A 17,427-nucleotide genomic window follows, 5' to 3' on the forward strand; every position below is an offset into this window, starting at 1 on the left:
TAACGCTATCCAAAAAATTGCTGCTCCATTCACTTCAATGTTAAAAATCAAACGGAGGAAAAATGCACCATTTTCCTGGCACTGGGACGACACAGTCTGAAATAAGTCTGGCAATGAAAGAGTTAATAGCTGTGCCGCTGCGAAATAAATATCCCATGACTGATTGATGCAACTTCTTGGATCTCTGTGATTAATTGTAAACAAAAAGAGACACAAGACTAAAGCCCCTGCCCCCATATCAAGATCAGTGGCTTTAGTTTTCGATTTTCGAAAACGCTTTGCATTGCGAGGCGTTGTGAGCTTGTAGATCTGCTATTTTCACAATTGTATATGTGGAGTCAAACTAAATGTAATGCCTACAATTCCACGTTCTTGTCAGGGGGGGGGGGGGGTCCCCAGTTCAAATATGATTATTTTGGCTGGGGTCGCGGCCTGAAACGTTTGGGAACCCTTGCTCTACAGTACCTCGGCAGCTTGCCAGAGGATGTCCACGTTCTTGTTCTTCCTGGCGTGGACGTTCTGTCCCAGGAACCTCAGCAGCTCCGGGAGACACGTCTGAGAGCGAGACCTGGGTAGACCTGGGGATGTGTGGAGGCAGGGGCACATGGAGAGGAGGGATTTAGAACAAATATATTACTTTATAACATACTGTCAAGTGTGTGTTTTGGTCATTCTAATAGGCTCTGTGCAAAACTATAGTCCTGGCTTTTCCAGAAAGTGGCATATCCGTTTCCTGTTCCGGTTCAGTTTGCCATAGCCTCGTTTGATTGGCTCAACAGCAGATTTGAAGCAGAAACACGTGAAGGCGTCATATTTGTTTCCAGCTCAAATCTGTTGCTGAGCGAATTAAAACGAAGCTTTGGGAAAATTAAACCTTGTGGAAAACCGGGACTACAGTGATGCATTGGCCATGATGACTGAGCCGCATCGTATCAATCAGAGCTTTGTGACACCTCGTCTGTAATCCATCACTGTGAACTGCAGGAGCTGTCTGGAAATCTGGGCCTCATGACAACACTTAATACATCACCCAAGATAAGGCCATTAGTTTTTGTTCACTGAGACAGGACATTTTCAAGGAGACTGCACAGGACAAGTTTCAAGTCTCTGCAAGTTGTATTTCATAATGTACTGCTAATCGTCCCAAAAGTGACTGCAAAAGATTTGTTTCAAAAAGCTCTATACCCTTGCCAACATGTATAACGTTGCAATGTGACATAGCTCTGTTTAACACAATGCTGTACCCCCTCTAACTGTACATACTGTAGATGTGCCATTTCAGAACTTTTCACACTTTCCCTGAAAGTTCATTTGTACTTTCCCCATTATTTTCTTAAATTGTTTTTTAATTATGTTTTGACACTTACTTTGCCAATCTAAACGTATGTTTTCTAAGGCCAAAAAAGCTCCCTTGACTTGAATTGAACTGAAGTGAATTCAACCACTTGAACATCAAACAAAGCATAGTATGCAGTTGGAAAATGGTCGGCAGTAATGTCATACTTTAAGCCATTCAATCCGGGAACACATCTACAAATGTCTTCTAAATACGAAACAGTTTTAAAAAAAACTTATGTTGCTATATATATATATATCGGTGGTGCTCAACTTTTTCATGTCAAGGAACCCTCCAAAATTATATGTATCTGGCCGCCAACCCCATCAAAATATATTGTTCCAGGGACCCCATACAGAAGGAAAGATGTTATTTAAAAAAATATATGTACCGGTATTCAAAGATTTGCACAAATGTTGAAGATTTTTCAAAAATAGCAGATCTACAAGGTGCACAGAGCGAGTGCCGCGCTATGAGCTTGTATATCTACTATTTCTGAATAGCCAAAGACATCTAAAATGACACAGATGCGTTCCCGGTCTTAACTCATTCAGTGCCCAGCTTATTTATGGAATTTTGGCTCTGAGTGCCACAGCCAAAATTCATTGTAAAAGAAAAGTGCTTAGGAGCCGAGATACAGCCTTTTTAAGTAAGAAGTTAAACAAAGAGTGAATGGAGCAGCAAATCTTCAAATCATCATATCTTGGGTTCTGAACATGTTTTTCCAAAAAAAAAAAAAGTTTTTCATGACGTCTTTTAGACGTCATGTGGCGCACGGGGCGTCAGGCCACGTGACGTCTTAGACGTCATGTGGCACTGAATGAGTTAATGGCTTAAGTCAGTGGGCTAAACATGTCAGACCCCTCGTATGGTCTGTTAGAACATGCTGTCACTATTAGGTTAGGTTGTGACTTGTGAGTTTAGTTGCTTGTACTTACAGTCCTCAGGCAGGACCTCTTTAAACTGCTCATAGTAGGAGTTCAGTCTGGCCAAACTCTCCAAGTTAATGATCTCCTGGAGGGACGTGTCTCCAAACCTGTGTGACACACACACACACACACACACACACACACACACACACACACACACACACACACACACACACACACACACACACACACACACACACACACACACACACACACACACACACAGTTTTCTCAGTACAATAACGCCCTTCTTTCTTCTCTTCTCATATCCACCCATCCATTATGCATGCATCATTATCATCCCTCTTTCTACCCTGTATCTTATTCCTTCATCTGTCAGCCATCCATCCATTTCCTGATGCATATTCTTCCCTGCCTCATTCAATCTATTCCCTTCTCTCAACCCACTCTCTCCCCCCTCCATCTTTCTATCCTCCTCCCTTCTCCTCCAAGGGGCAATCCCTGTTCGCTGGAATTGAAGCTCACTTCCGGTTTCTTATTCAGCCTGCTGTTCCCATTAATGGCCCAGCATATGTCGCTATTTCACTTTTGGTGGTGGCAATACATTATAATCTCAATAGAAGTCAATGAGGTTTTGGGGCGAACTTTACTCTTGATTTTATTACCGTAGTAAACCTTTTCATAAACACTTTATGTTTTCAATCGCGAGTTTAAAGACTTTTTAAAATCATCATGATATGCGTTTAGTAAATTATGGTCCCATTCATTTTAAAATGAATTATTAAGTAGGGTTCTACTGAGTGAAGAGTAGACCCGCCCTCGCTGCGGTTGCAGCCAATAGTGTTAATTTCAGTTAGCATTTCGGACCGGATATAGAAAGATTGCGGATTTGAAATTGCCGAAAAATAGGTTTCCTTTACTGTCTGTAGAAACCAATGACGTGACGCTGTCCATTTTTTTCCTCCTCTCTTCTCTTCCCCTCCTCTCCTCTTTTCTCTCCTTACTTCTCGGCCAGCGTCTGCTGCTCGTTGATGCCGACGTTGAACAACACAGGCTGAACACGCAGCAGCATGCCGTTCTGGATCTCCCGCGGCAGAGCGTCAAACATGGTCCCCGGCAGCGGGATGCGGACGTTGAAACCGTCCCGGTTACCGGTGATGACGGGCAGCATGTCGGGGGCGGAGCTACCGGTCGCCTGGGTGACCTTAAAAAAGGTGGACACGGTCGAAAGGTTAAAAAAAAAACAGCAAACCAACACATCTAAAAGAACCAACAGAGAAATAACAATGTGTCTCTGTGACAGATGCACAAATTACAATCATATGACAATTCATACAAAATTCTAAATCCTAACTGTTTTTTGAATAAAACGTATGTTGCTATATATATCAGTGGTGCACAAACTTTTTCATGTCAAGGATCCCCCAAAATGTATTTGGCCGCCAACCCCATCAAAATATGTTGTTCCAGGGACCCCTTGCAGAAGCAAAGATTTGAGTTGAAAATGTTGTTTCCAAAAATATTTGTATTCAAAGTTTTGCACAAATGTTTTTTTTCCAAAAAAAAAGCTGATTTACAAGCTCGTATTTTGGGCACTTGGTGCCGCGCTATGAGCTTGTATATCTGCTATTTTTGAATAGCCAAAGTATAAAATTATGGTTAAAGTGGTTACACAGATGCGTTACCGGCACAGCTGGGAGGGGAAGGGGGTGCACCACCTATGTGCACACACTGTGGTGTGACAGCGGAGCTATAGCAACACTAGAGAGCTCCGGACTCCGATGATGGACAACACCAGAGGGAGCTCCACAAATCACGTTCAACCCAGATTTTACACAAAAATGTGTAATGCCCATTTTAGCAAAACGGCTAATAAAGTATTCAATCAATCAATCAATCAATCCAAATGGATAGGAGGGAGTGGAGGGCGGAGATCCAGGCTTCCTGAGTTGGTATCGCCTAGTCTGCACCCTCACAGTGTTGTTTTTAGGCTTATCATCATCAAAAATGTAATTTAAGGCCAGTAGATTTGACAGTGTTTATGATTCACTGTCACCCAGTAGCAAACTGATGCGGGTTAATATTACACTGTTTCTAACAGTGAACAGTGTAAAGCTGTCGGCAGTTGCTAGGTTACAGGAATAATAATGTAAATAATGTGAAGTGATTGTTTTATAGCAACGCACTGTGCTGCTATCAGGAGAGGCCAATAAAAATGTATGTAAGGTCATAATAGCTAACCGATAGAAAAGAATGCCAGTGACAGAGGACTCTGGAGATCCCTTCTCAACGGCCTATTTAGGCGATCTACGAGCTTGTAGATCAGCTATTTTCAAAAATATCTTGGGGGAATGTTTTTTAAATGTGAAATATTTTTGAAACATTTTAACGACACAAATTTGGTACGGGGGTCCCTGGCAAAAAAAGTTTTAGGATAGGGATACGCTACAATTAGCTACATACGTTGTTGTTTACTACATTTAGCAAAAAGGCCCAAATAAGCAACTACACTTTAGAAACAAGCCCAAAAAAAAAAGAACGCAACCCCGCAACTAACAAATTACAAGCGACTTTACAGAAAAACAAGCCCAAAGTTGCTTATAATAAGCAGACATGGCAACACTGGTCAGCAGGCGGATCTAATTTCTCCTACTGTACCTTAAAGGTGACGTTACGCAGGTCCATGATACCCACGCTCATGTCCTCCAACATGGCCAGCTCCTCTCCTGCACACACGCACACGCACACGCACACACACACACACACACACACACACACACACACACACACACACACACACACACACACACACACACACACACACACACACACACACACACACACACGTCATCATCACTGAATAAATATTTGAAAATATTTTATGATAGCCATGGCTGGAGGAGTGGGTGGCAATATGTTTGACCAGAAAGGTCTGTGATGTGTGTGTGTGTGTGTGTGTGTGTGTGTGTGTGTGTGTGTGTGTGTGTGTGTGTGTGTGTGTGTGTGTGTGTGTGTGTGTGTGTGTGTGTGTGCTCGCGCGCAGTGCTGTGCACTGTTCAGTCAATGTAATGTCCCTAAAATGTTTGAGTAAACGCATGTCTGTGTGTGTGTGTGTGTGTGTGTGTGTGTGTGTGTGTGTGTGTGTGTGCGCGCGTGTGCGTGTGTGTGTGTGTGCGTGTGTATGTGTGTGTGTACCGTAGGTGCTCAGCAGAGACTCAAACTGGGCCAGCAGGCCGATGGTGTAGAGCTGGCGGAGGAAGCCGTCGTCACGGAGACAGTTTCTCAGTTTGATGATGAAGCCACAGATAAGAGCTGTCAGCTGAATCACACACACACACATTTTATATTATTATCGCTGCTGTCAGGCAGAAACCTCTTATCTCCATATTATAACTCTTTTTTCATAAATTAACGACCTACTTGATCATATTACAGCGTCACAAAAAAGCATCAAAAGTAGAAGATCTACAAGCTCGTTTTGAGCTTGTAGATCTGCTACTTTTGACATTTTTTAATTAAAATCCTGAAAAGTTTTGGACATACAGGTTTCCACCCGACAGAGACAATATACAGTACGTGTATGTGTGTGTGTGTACACATATATTTTTCTATTTGTTTATAACTGCTGCAATAGGCCTACTTCATTTACATTTGTATATATGTAATATAATCTGACATGATATAAATCTGGAAAGTTTGAGAACTACTGATTTAGAAGGCTTTTGTGGAATCAGCCTCAGGTCTTAAAATGATCGTTTCACTTCACCTGTGCACTTTGTGCCATCTCATCTGACCACATGTCCACGTGCTTTACATCAAGTGACACATACAGTACAGTATATAAGATCATACTGTCTGTAATCCACCATAATCTCTCAACACGTGACGTGTGAGCATACATGCGTCTGCAAAAACCCCAAATCAACAATCTTTTATATTTAGACCTTCAGCGCCGATGAACACTGATGGGATTATATAAGCCAATGTAAACAGTGTTTCTGTGCACCCATGTGTGATGCACGCTCTGTGCAGCCCGGCGCCTGCCACAACTGTGTGTGTGTGTGTGTGTGTGTGTGTGTGTGTGTGTGTAAACAAGCCTTTTGCATTAGACCAAGGGTTCCCAAACGTTTCAGGCCACGCCCCCTGAAATAATCATAATTTGAACGGACAAGCACTTGGAATTACATTTAGTTTGACTCGGTTCCAGAGATAAATAATGTGAAAATAGCCGAACTACAAGCTCACACAACGCCTTCGCGTTCCTGCTGTTCTACCTACAGTATCGGCAACCAGGTGAATCACAGATTGAGGCTTTAACCTTTGCTTTTATATCCGAGACCATTAGGGTTTTATGGAAAATGTCTCTAAACATATTGCTAGTTTCTTTGACCACTTCGAATGCTCTAATCTTTAAAGAAAAATGGACAACATGCTTCCATAGAAGACATGCTGCTGGCTTCATGCTGCTGACATCAGTTGTGGAGACTGAGAACTTTAATCCATGTGTGTGGGTGAGTGCGTGCTGCAGTGTTGATTTTGTCGACTAAACTATTACGACAAATGTTCGTTGACTACCTATTTTCACTGACGAAAACTAAATAAAAATTAAATAAAAACTAAGCTATGAAGACTAAAAGTAAGACTAAATATATTGACAATTTCGTCAACAAATAAAAACTAGACTAAAATGTTGAGAAGAAAGAGATTCGTTTTCGTCAGTGATAGTCAGTGGTAGTCAACGAGTCGACGAACAGTTTTAGTTTACGAAATAAACACTGGTGCATGCGGCCATGCGCGCGCTTGTGTGCTGACCGTCTGGCAGAAGACCACGTCTCGCCGGTACTGCAGGGACAGGTCCATGGCGATGGTGGGGGCGCTGTCCTGCATCAGCAGGAACACCATGGACTTCTTGGCCTTGTCGCTCATCATGGCCACGCACTCTGTCAGCGTGGTGAGGAGAGGGTACAGCGCCTCGCTCCACTCACCTGACACACACACACACACACATGTGACTGAATACAATGCTTTTTTACAGCTTTTTACAGTATTATGCAAGTACAGAATGTAAGCTTTCAAATGATGTGTCATGTATTGAAATCGGAAGAAGCTCATCTGGTCATCGGTCAATAGGAGACTCCGCCGGTCATCACATTATTTGATGATTTGATATTCATGGGGTGTGTAATCGATAGAAACACAGATTTCACACAGTATGTGTACACACATACGTAGATAGATACGGTATGCATACACACACACAAAGTGTAGATTAGTGTACATGCACACACACACACACACACACACACACACACACACACACACACAATGTAATACTGTTGTATATGTAGATACCGTAGACATGCAAAGGCACAATAAATGCACACACTAGGCCAATTGCACAAAATCAACCTATACTGTAACTTGGTTACACCAAGACCTAATTAAAACGTTAACAGTTATTGAATACATATTTCTGTGAAAAGGCTAGTACCGATATAGCAAAAAAGGAACAAAAAGTGGTATTTTGCATATTAACGGAAACATGAAATCAATCTTTTGCAGCATAACAAACGGCTACAACCATACAAAACAGAGAACAGATAACAAAGACATATTTAAGGCAATGAGGAGAGAAAAAGCGCTGGGCTGAGTTCTAAAGCACTATAGGTTGAAGGCTAATGCGCTAGGCTGAGTGCTGCAGCGGTAGGCCGAGGGCTAATGCGCTGCTAGGCCGAGGGCTATTGAAGGGAAGAGTGTTAGGAGGGTAGAGAAGAGACAGAGAGAAATAAGGGACTATACTGCAACTGCACCCAGGGAATTGTTTGTGTGCTTAATTTAACTCAGAGTGTTCAAATAGACCCGCACGGGTCTCTCAAAGTTAAATTAACACCCACGGTGCGCAGACAATGGCTACATTTACATGCACTCAGTATTCACAATACTGTCTTCAAGTCATGGCCTTGTATAGAAACGTGCAGCTTGTCATGCACCCTAATAGGCAGCACACACCAAGCACTATAACGATACTATAACTTTTAAAATGTGTTTTAAATATCATGGCATATCATGAGTCAACTATAATGAAGACATTGGTGAATGATATAGTTATAGTCCTTATTGGATAGCCCTTAAAGGACAAATTCACCCATTTTCAACCTATCTTCGGATAATTGGTAATATACTCAGTCTGTGTCTGACAGGAGGGCTGTGGACAGTTCAGAAACCCGCCTAGAAACTGCAGGTTTTGTATTCCTGGATAGTTAGCATGCTATAATGATGCCTAATGATGATGTCACTGGTAGGTGGGTTTCTGAAGTGTTCACAGCCCTCCTATGAAACACAGTCAGAGTGGATTGTTTTGACCATTTTATCATGAGCATTAGTGAGGACCAATTATATGACAATGGGTGAAGTCGTCCTTTAATGTTCTGCCTTTATAACATTTTCGGCCCACTTACGCCCACCGTGTCTCATAGACCGGAGGCCGAGCACTTATCCGTAATGTGTCCTTATGTTAGCAAACCACGACATGTCAGGAATAAAGTGAGTCATAGATAGTAGGCATTGGACTAAAAACATTGCAGAGACAGAATAGTAGTAAGAGAGTGACACGCGTGACACAGTTCACTGTGCATTCTGTTATCTGTCATTCTGTGCCAAGTGGTTTGTGTGCCAGCTGGTTGAGTCACCAGGACACCCCCCTAACCTGGCAATCACAGAGAGAGAGAGAGAGAGAGAGAGAGAGAGAGAGAGAGAGAGAGGGAGAGAGAGAGAGGGAGAGAGAGAGAGCGAGAGCACGCGAGAGAGAGAGAGAGATAGGGATGAAGGAGGGGGTGGCATAGGGGAAGCGGGGCAGCTCTTACCTGGGTAAACCTCCTCAGCGGTGGGGCTTCCATCTGGAAGAGGAGGAACGGAGTTCCGACATGCATGGTTAGGGGGCGCTAGAAGCAACATGGCAGCAACGACACACATACGGTACAGTACACTGCAGACCAGGGCCAAGTCTCTATCCGCCCTCCTTCATCTGAAGAGTCCTGGCTTGTAGATCTGCTTTTTTTCTTTTTAATTCATGATGTTTCTTACATTTTTTTATGTATGAAGTTCTTTTGATAAATTTGAGGGTTTTTTTTAATTTCTGAAAATAAAACAAATTAAACAAATTAAACAAAAAATATATATGTTTAGTGACCCATAGAAATGTGTCTGCGACCCACAAATGGGTCCTGACCCACTGTTTGGGAACCAGTGTTCCCAAACAGTTGCCAAACTAAAGTGCCATTTACCAACGGTAGGACTTTGATAGAAATAATTTACCAACGGTATAGGACTTTGATAGAAATAATTTACCAACGGTATAGGACTTTGATAGAAACTTGACCCAGGTCCGGGAGGAAGAAACTACAACGAGCACAAACACAATTTCAGACACAATAGCTGACTGACAGGTTGGGCCGGAAACCTCAGCTGTACTGGCAAAGCTATACAGGACATAAACAACAGGCATGTTCTATTCACAGAGAGATAGGACTGTAGACGGACCTGATAGACAACATCAAAGACTTCACTGTTTACACAGATGTGTTGTTGCTGTTGGTTTTTTTTTTCTCCAACGTTTGAAGACAAGAAAAGCTTCCATCTTTAAATATAGTACTGCAAACTATTCATGTGAGACTGAACAGTGAGAAGAGGTCTCTTTAGGATGTCACCAAACTACCCAATTATTCTGGGAAGGATAGAATGGGAAGAGGAGGTGAGGGGAGCAGAGGAGTGGAAACAAGAGGGAAGGAGAGTGGAGTAGTGAGGGGCAGTGTTGCCATGTCTGCCCATTAAGCGACTTTGGGCTTGTTTTTCTGTAAAGCTGCTTGTAAATATTGGCACTGTAGTTGCGTTTTTTGGGGGCTTGTTTCTAAAGTGTAGTTCCTTATTTGGACTTTCCTCCTAATGTTGTTTAAACCAGTGGTTCAAGGACCCCCAAATGAATATGTAATTGTCCGCATATCCCCATCTGAAAACATTTTGTGCCAGGGACCCCCGGGGTCCGATGTATGTCGATTTTGTCACTTCTTTTGGGCTTGTTTTCATAGACCTGGTTGCTTATTTCTCTCAGAACAACCTGGCAACACTGGTGAGGGGAGAGGTGCGGGGAGGTGTGGTGAGGAGGGAGGGGAGGAGAGTGGAGGAGTGAGGGGAGAGGTGAGGGGAGGAGTGAGGTGATAATGTGTGGAGAAAATAAAATCCGAAATGAGATTAAAAACGGTGAGAACGTACGGAGTTGTGGGTCGGGGCTAGAAGGTTGGCATGCAGAGGAGAGGGTGGGCAGTGGGGGGCAGGATGGTGAGGAGGGTGAAGGTAATGGTGATGATGGTGATGAAGGTGATGATGGTGATGAAGGGTCCTGCATGGTGCCTGCTGGGTTGATCCAGAAGACTCTCGTCCTTTCGGTCCCTTTTCACAACCATGTATAACAATGTCATTCACATTCCCTTTAATGTTATTTAAACGGATAGTTCCCCCAAAAAAAATGTGTTTTCTCTATCGATTAGTCACCCCATGGAGACTTGAATTTTTTTGTCCCATTCCTAAGCCAATAATTTGATGACCAGCGGACCGGTAGGCAGCGGTTCCAGTACACATGAGGAGACTCTTTGTATCTCCTACCGGAACCACTGCCGGTCATCAAATTATTGGCTTAGGAATGCGACAAAAACAAAAAAATATCCATGATTCAAGTATCCATGGTGTGACTAATAAAGTCATAAAGTATTTTGGGGGTTAACTATCCCTTTAAGAAAATCCATTTGATGACATCTGATTTTCATTCATTCCGGTTGTTTTATTTGTTTAATGTTATCTTTTATCTTCAATTCATCTTATGTGCCACTTTTGAAAAAAAGAAAACTGTCATGTGAATCTCATCTCGGGATCCACATGGTGAACGGCATGGCTATAATGTGGATCTCAGACCTCATGTGGTTTCAGCCTTTATCAGTCATAATACTGTATGTCTATGACATACAGTAAATTAATCCCTGTGATCTTCTTTTTCACAAGAAAGTGCAGTTTAGTTCATTGATTGATCCAGCGCCCTACATTCTATGTATCTTAGCCATTCATTTGCATAATAGAACGATGAAAATCAGAGACATAATGTAATTGTAATCTCTACTTTTAACCTATTTAGACCCTTTATACCTATTAGGCCTACACTGTTATACTGTACCGTTTAAGCTGGGAACGCCTCTGTGTCGTTTTAGTTGTTGCTATATATCGTCTCTGTCGGGCAGAAACCTCTTTATCTCCATATTTTAACTTTCGTGTTTTTTCTTAAATGAATACACTACTTGATTATACTACAGCGTCACACAAAAGCATAAAAAGTAGCAGATCTACTGCTCAAAACGTGGCACGAAGCGACACATTTTGACTTGTAGATCTGCTATTTTTGCCGTTTTTGAATTTGAATCCTGAAAAGAAACAGTTTTGGACATATGAGGTTTCCACCCGACAGAGACGATACATAGCGCAAAAAAAATATATATTTTTTTTCTACAGAAAACTTGGATTTAAAAGGAGTTTTTAGAATCGGCTTCAGTTCAAAATGGGTTAAAATAATTTACCTTTTTTACTAGCAGCGCCCTGCTGGTCAGTCTGGGTACTGTCCTGGCTGCAGTCACCGGGACTCCTCTCCTTCTGCAGCAGTTTGTCCACACGCTGGATGATACACTCCAGAGACTTATCTACATTCAACCATACCTTCTCCTGTAGGGGGATGGGTGGGGGGGGGAGAGAGGAGGGAGAGGAGAGATTATGCAAAGCAGGGCGCAAGCTACATATTTGCTTTACAATGATTTACATAATTGTGCCAAATGTAAATGTTTAGTTGTGTACTTAAGAATCCGGAGAGTAGAAAATATGAATGTGCCCCAAAATGTAATGTGAGTTTTTACATGTTTTACATTCCTTTCATTCTCTAACAATAATGAAAGGCATATTATGGGAACATAAATAATTTCCTTTTAACCGCTAGAGAAAGCTAGTTTGTTTATTCACACTTATTCATACTTATTTCCAAAGATACAATCTGTACATTTCACTAATGTTAAAGGGATAATTCACCCCCAAAATGACTTTTTTTTCTATCGATTAGAAACATATTAAATATTAATATATTAGAAAAATATTTTTTAGTTTTTGTCGCATTCCTAAGCCAATAATGTGATGACCGGCAGCTATTCCGGTAGGAGACTCCTTTGTGTCCTCTACCGGAACCGCTGCCTACGGTTCCGGTAGAGGACCGCTGGTCATCAAATGATTGGCTTAGGAATGCGATAAAAACAAAACAATATCCATGAATTCAAGTCTCCATGGGGTGACTAATCGATAGAAATGTAATCATTTTTTTTGGGTGAACTATCCCTTTAACGGGTCTTTGTACTCACCCACTCCTCCTCGTGCCAGTCGACGTGCAGCGAGGAGCGGCTGTTGCGTCCGCTCCACTTGGCCAGCAGCGTGTCCTGGTCGTTGCGGAGGACCACCTGCTCCGAGTCGGCGGAGGGAGACGCCTTGGAGGCGATGTACTCGGGCCGCGCCGCGTTCAGGGCCTGGATGGCTGACGCCAGCAGCTTACAGTCACACACCGTCACCAGCTGACGAGTCTGTGAGACAAAAGAGGGACATGTCAGGGCGTTATTAACCCTTTAAGACCGGGAACGCATCTGTCATTTAGATTTTAACTACTAACCATTATCTTATACTTTGGCTATAAAAAAAATGGCAGATATACAAGCTCATAGCGTGGCACTCGGTGCCGCGCTATGAGCATGTAGATCTGCGATTTGTTTTTGTTGAAAGATCACGATTCTTTTTCGCAAATATTAGATTTTTTTTTAAAGCGAACATTTGTAACGTCTTCTAAATCCTAACAGTTTTTTTTAAACTTATGTTGCTATAATCAGTGGTTCTCAAACTTTTTCATGTCAAGGAGCCCCAAAATGTATTGTATTTGACCGCCGACCCCCATCTCAACATATGTTGTTCCAGGGACCCCCCAGAAGCAAAGATTTGAGTTAAACATTTTCTTGTTATATTTTTTTATTATATTCAATAGCCAAAGTATAAAATTATGTCAAACACTGTCACCAGCTGACTTTTTAATCTACATATTTCAATAATATTCAAAGATTGGGCAAAGACTAGGGCCCAGGCCCAAGGGCCCAAGAGTCAGGGGGGCCCCCATACCCCAGCCCCCAAACCCCAGGGTCCCATTTTCTCATAATCTGCGCATGCAACTAATCCATTCCATTCCTGCTGTCCTGTTCTACTGGACGTCCTCCGTGGGCACTCACCTTGTCAGCCAGTATGGCCAGAGTCCTCTCCAGGCCGTTGGCAGAGCGCTCCTTGGCAGCTCTGGACAGCCTCTCTGCGTAGTAGCTGACCTGGGTCTTCAGCGTGTTGATGTGGGCGATGATCTCCTTGGCTCTGACGATGTCCTGGGGAATGTATACGATGGACTGGGAGCTGGTCAAGGCACTGCTGCACGGAAGAAACGCACACACATGGTGTTAAAGGCAGGGTAAGTGATTTTCTTTGGTTAAAATAAGTGTTAAATAGCTCTATCTTCTGATAGTACTCATTGCTATAGAGTGCTTGTTCAGTAACAGGATAGAAAACTCAGTCAGGATACAGATCAAACAAGTGAAATTGGGAGTGATGACACAAATAAATGAGCAGACAAAATTGGAACGGGAACACTATAAAAATGAAGCTGATAAATGGGGACTCTCTCCTGATTGGCTGACATTTTGTCACCTACCTGAGATTTATGTTCTGTTTATTAAAGAGCTGGAGAGACAGGGAGACCCCTGTCACTGAACAAACACTCTATAGCAATGATTACTATCAGAATATAGAGCTTTTAGACCTTTTAATAAAAACACTTTTTTGTTGACCAAAACATAGCACTTACCCTACCTTAAAAGGGGTGGTGCACAGTAAAATGGACCCATCCATATTTACAGTGTCAGAGTGACACTAAAGCCTGGTTTACACTTAGTTGCATGCCGGTGTTGTGAACCGAAAATTGCAGATCTACAAGCTCACCGCGCATCGTGCTGAGGCGCCTTGTGAGCATACATATCAGCGAGTTCCTGTGCGCGACAAACTCACAACCAAGGATAAGTCAGGCATAATTTTTACGAATGACGATTTTATCGTCTTTTTTAAAAATGTTGGACCCATTTTGCTTCACCAGGCCTTTTTCCACATGGTGTTCAAGAGTCAAGATTCAGCAACTCCAAAACGTGCCTCGTTAGCATTGTAAGCGCTCTTCAGTGAATTGTATCTGTGAACTAAAGTTCTGGTTCTAATTCTATAAACTAGTGGTGATGATAGCAGTGGCCATGCTTAGCGGTGGCCATTGGTTTCAAAGATGGACACTCGATGCTTTCAAACGTATAGGCTACTACCACAAGCTCACCATAACCTGTAGCAGTTATTCTAGTAGCTTACATTAGCATGCACATGCCTGTTCTTAACCAACGGGCCTATAACACAATGAACGATAGTTAACGCACAAAGACAAGAGACTGACTTTGACAGAGTTAAAAGGTTGCCTGGCTAATAAGCCTAATATGCCTTAATACATTCTAATTGCCCTCTATAACTTTTTATTTTATGTTTATACCGTAAAATGTTGTATTTATTTTAGACATTTTAGTTAATCTTTTACACAAGGGGGACAACCCCCGTCGCTAGTTGATGATGTCATTTGTCCATGTGTGGTCCAGCAATAAACAAAGGTATTTAACCTAAACATAACAAGAACCAACTTAATACTTCCATATGGTTAATATGAGCATCAAAACAGTACCTTTAAAGTATTAGCACATGCATTCCATACATTCAATAGGGCTGGACCACACATGGACAAATTACATCAACTTGTGACGGGCAAGTCGGGCATTGCCTCCCTTGAGTAAAAGATGGACTATTTCTAAAATAAATAAAATATTCAAGGTGTTTTTAATTGTATTTATAGAGCACAATTATAATGTATTAAGGTATTTAAGGCTTATTAGCCAGGGATCCTTTAAAAAGGGGGAATACCACTCCATTTAAAAACTATTTTGTTAACATAAATAGCTTTTTCCCAGAGCTATTTACCAGAGCAGTAAGACTGGAACCACAGGTGTTATCAACATGTAACATTTTGGAGGTATGTCCTAGCTAGTGTGGAGGCTGATCATGTGGGAGCTGCATATTATTTTATTTCTTGGTGACAGTCTCAGTTGTTTGGTTTTCTAGATAGGGATGAATTTGCGTTCAGCAAAGTTGATGGGGGGGAATCATTTTCGAATGAAGTGGTGTTCAAAGGGGTTTGACGTGAACACAACATGCTCAAAGTGTAACAGAGACCACATTTCTATTACTTCTAGAAACAAAACATCTATGACTGGATAATTATTCACGATCATAAAACATACACAATTATTAAGGATAAATCATGTCGTTCTCTATTAGCTCCGAAACCCAAAAGCACCCACCATACAGCACACGACAACGGTCTGATTCAGGTTGATAATTCAAAGACACAGTAGAGTGGAGGTCAAACCAAACAAATAAACCACAAACAAAGCAAAATACAAGCAGAGCAGTGCAATAATAACTCACCATTCCTCCTCATACACGCTGATCAGAAAAGTAAAAAACAACAACAACAACAACAAAAAGTAAGAAAAAAGCCACACAATGGAAAATCTTCTCTCAAATACATAATCAATGAAAGATTTCCAAAGGAACAAAGGCATTGTTGTTCATGCGAGGCAACGTCGTGCGGGCAAAAGAAATAACAATAGCAGCACATCTTTAACGTCAAATCATGAAATTATATCACTTTCTTGAAAACTCAAACTAGGAAAATGAAATACTTTGCTTTTTACTGGATTCAAATCAAAGTTAAACATTGAATGAGGCAACGCATGTGATAAGGATCCAAAACGGAAGAATATGAAGATAAAATTATGTAAACTGAATTAAACATTGAATTAAACATTGCCAAAGTTATTCCACAACTTTTATGAATACTTCATGTTTTCTTCTCTGCTCAATGGCATCAGTGCAGAAATATATTAATTATACAGTGTTTTTTCATAAATTAATGCCATGGCATCACACAAAATAATCAAAAGTAGCAGATCCACAAGCTAGCTTGTCCTTCTGCTACTTTTGCTATTCTTTTAATTTGAATGCTGAAAAGTAAGAGTTTTGGACATATGAGGTTTCCACCTGACAGAGACGATATATTATGGTACACGTGGAAAAATGGGAAGTCTACTATAATAGATCTAAATGGATATAATTCCTAGTGGATGGGGAAATATACATATTTCCATGTTTATGTATAGATTTTCCATGGGGAAGTATACAGTTGTTTACAGTAAATGTGTAGATCTCACGCTAAATGTGGATATAGTGTAAACATCTGATTGTTTTCATTAATTTATTTTAAGCATTGTTAGTAAGTAGTATAGTAGTTCAGTCTTGGGTATTAATTCATTAATTAGGCACTTAGGCACTATAGATTTCCCGTCCCACTGGAAACATTTCCCATTACTTTAACTTACTTAATTTGCAACCAATTTAGCTGTTGCCAATTCTTCCTTGTGTGCAATGCTCCCCAGTCACATCCACCTATGCATGTCTCCAGGCAAATTTCTAAAGTTACAATTTAATGACTTTTAAGACCTTTATAATACCACATCGGCCAATTTGACAAATATTACGTAAGAAAGAGGCAAACATTGTGTGGAAATAGCCGATCCCAAGAACATAGGCAATAAGGCAGGATGAATCAGCAGTGTTATGAGAGTAGAATTAGGCATATATATATAAAGGTAGATAAACATGCCTTAGGCAAAATGAGTGTGATGACTTAGGCACTTTTTGAATCAATCTTTTTTTTGAGTCAAAAAGTTTTATTTTTTTCAAATTTGCTTAAGTTCATTTTTAATTTCTTCTTTCGTGAAAACCTTCAAAATATGATGTAGGCAATTATGCTATGAGGCTAACGATAAGCAAGTAAGTAAGTACAGTACGTCGGAAATCGCTTATCGGTAACTGCCAAGGACGAGGGTGTCTATCCCCTTTGCAATGTGCTAGCTAGACACCTAACATCAGCACCCAGTACTTACCACAGGCTTTAGT

At 41.4% G+C, this 17,427-nt stretch overlaps 1 protein-coding gene across 8 annotated transcripts in view; it reads right to left on the reverse strand.

Moving 5' to 3' along the window:
- LOC311040496 (inositol polyphosphate-4-phosphatase type I A-like) overlaps positions 1 to 17,427 on the reverse strand; it is an 81,675-nt gene that overhangs the window by 17,803 nt on the left and 46,445 nt on the right. For 3 of the 8 annotated variants that reach the window (XM_084050813.1, XM_084050814.1, XM_084050815.1), the window contains exons 14-25: positions 15,895 to 15,912; positions 13,572 to 13,758; positions 12,666 to 12,881; positions 11,844 to 11,985; positions 10,495 to 10,671; positions 9,090 to 9,122; positions 7,039 to 7,211; positions 5,422 to 5,545; positions 4,885 to 4,952; positions 3,231 to 3,430; positions 2,275 to 2,372; positions 466 to 578 (exon numbers count right to left, since the gene is read on the reverse strand). In XM_084050813.1, coding sequence (XP_083906939.1) covers positions 466 to 578; positions 2,275 to 2,372; positions 3,231 to 3,430; positions 4,885 to 4,952; positions 5,422 to 5,545; positions 7,039 to 7,211; positions 9,090 to 9,122; positions 10,495 to 10,671; positions 11,844 to 11,985; positions 12,666 to 12,881; positions 13,572 to 13,758; positions 15,895 to 15,912 — 1,549 coding nt within the window. The remainder of the gene's footprint in view (positions 1 to 465; positions 579 to 2,274; positions 2,373 to 3,230; positions 3,431 to 4,884; positions 4,953 to 5,421; positions 5,546 to 7,038; positions 7,212 to 9,089; positions 9,123 to 10,494; positions 10,672 to 11,843; positions 11,986 to 12,665; positions 12,882 to 13,571; positions 13,759 to 15,894; positions 15,913 to 17,427) is intronic. The other 5 variants (XM_084050818.1, XM_084050816.1, XM_084050817.1 and 2 more) reach the window with 5 other exon arrangements.

The sequence above is a fragment of the Gymnoscopelus microlampas genome (genome assembly GCF_963454915.1).
Source record: "Gymnoscopelus microlampas genome assembly, chromosome: 24".
In the NCBI taxonomy this organism is placed as follows: domain Eukaryota; kingdom Metazoa; phylum Chordata; class Actinopteri; order Myctophiformes; family Myctophidae; genus Gymnoscopelus; species Gymnoscopelus microlampas.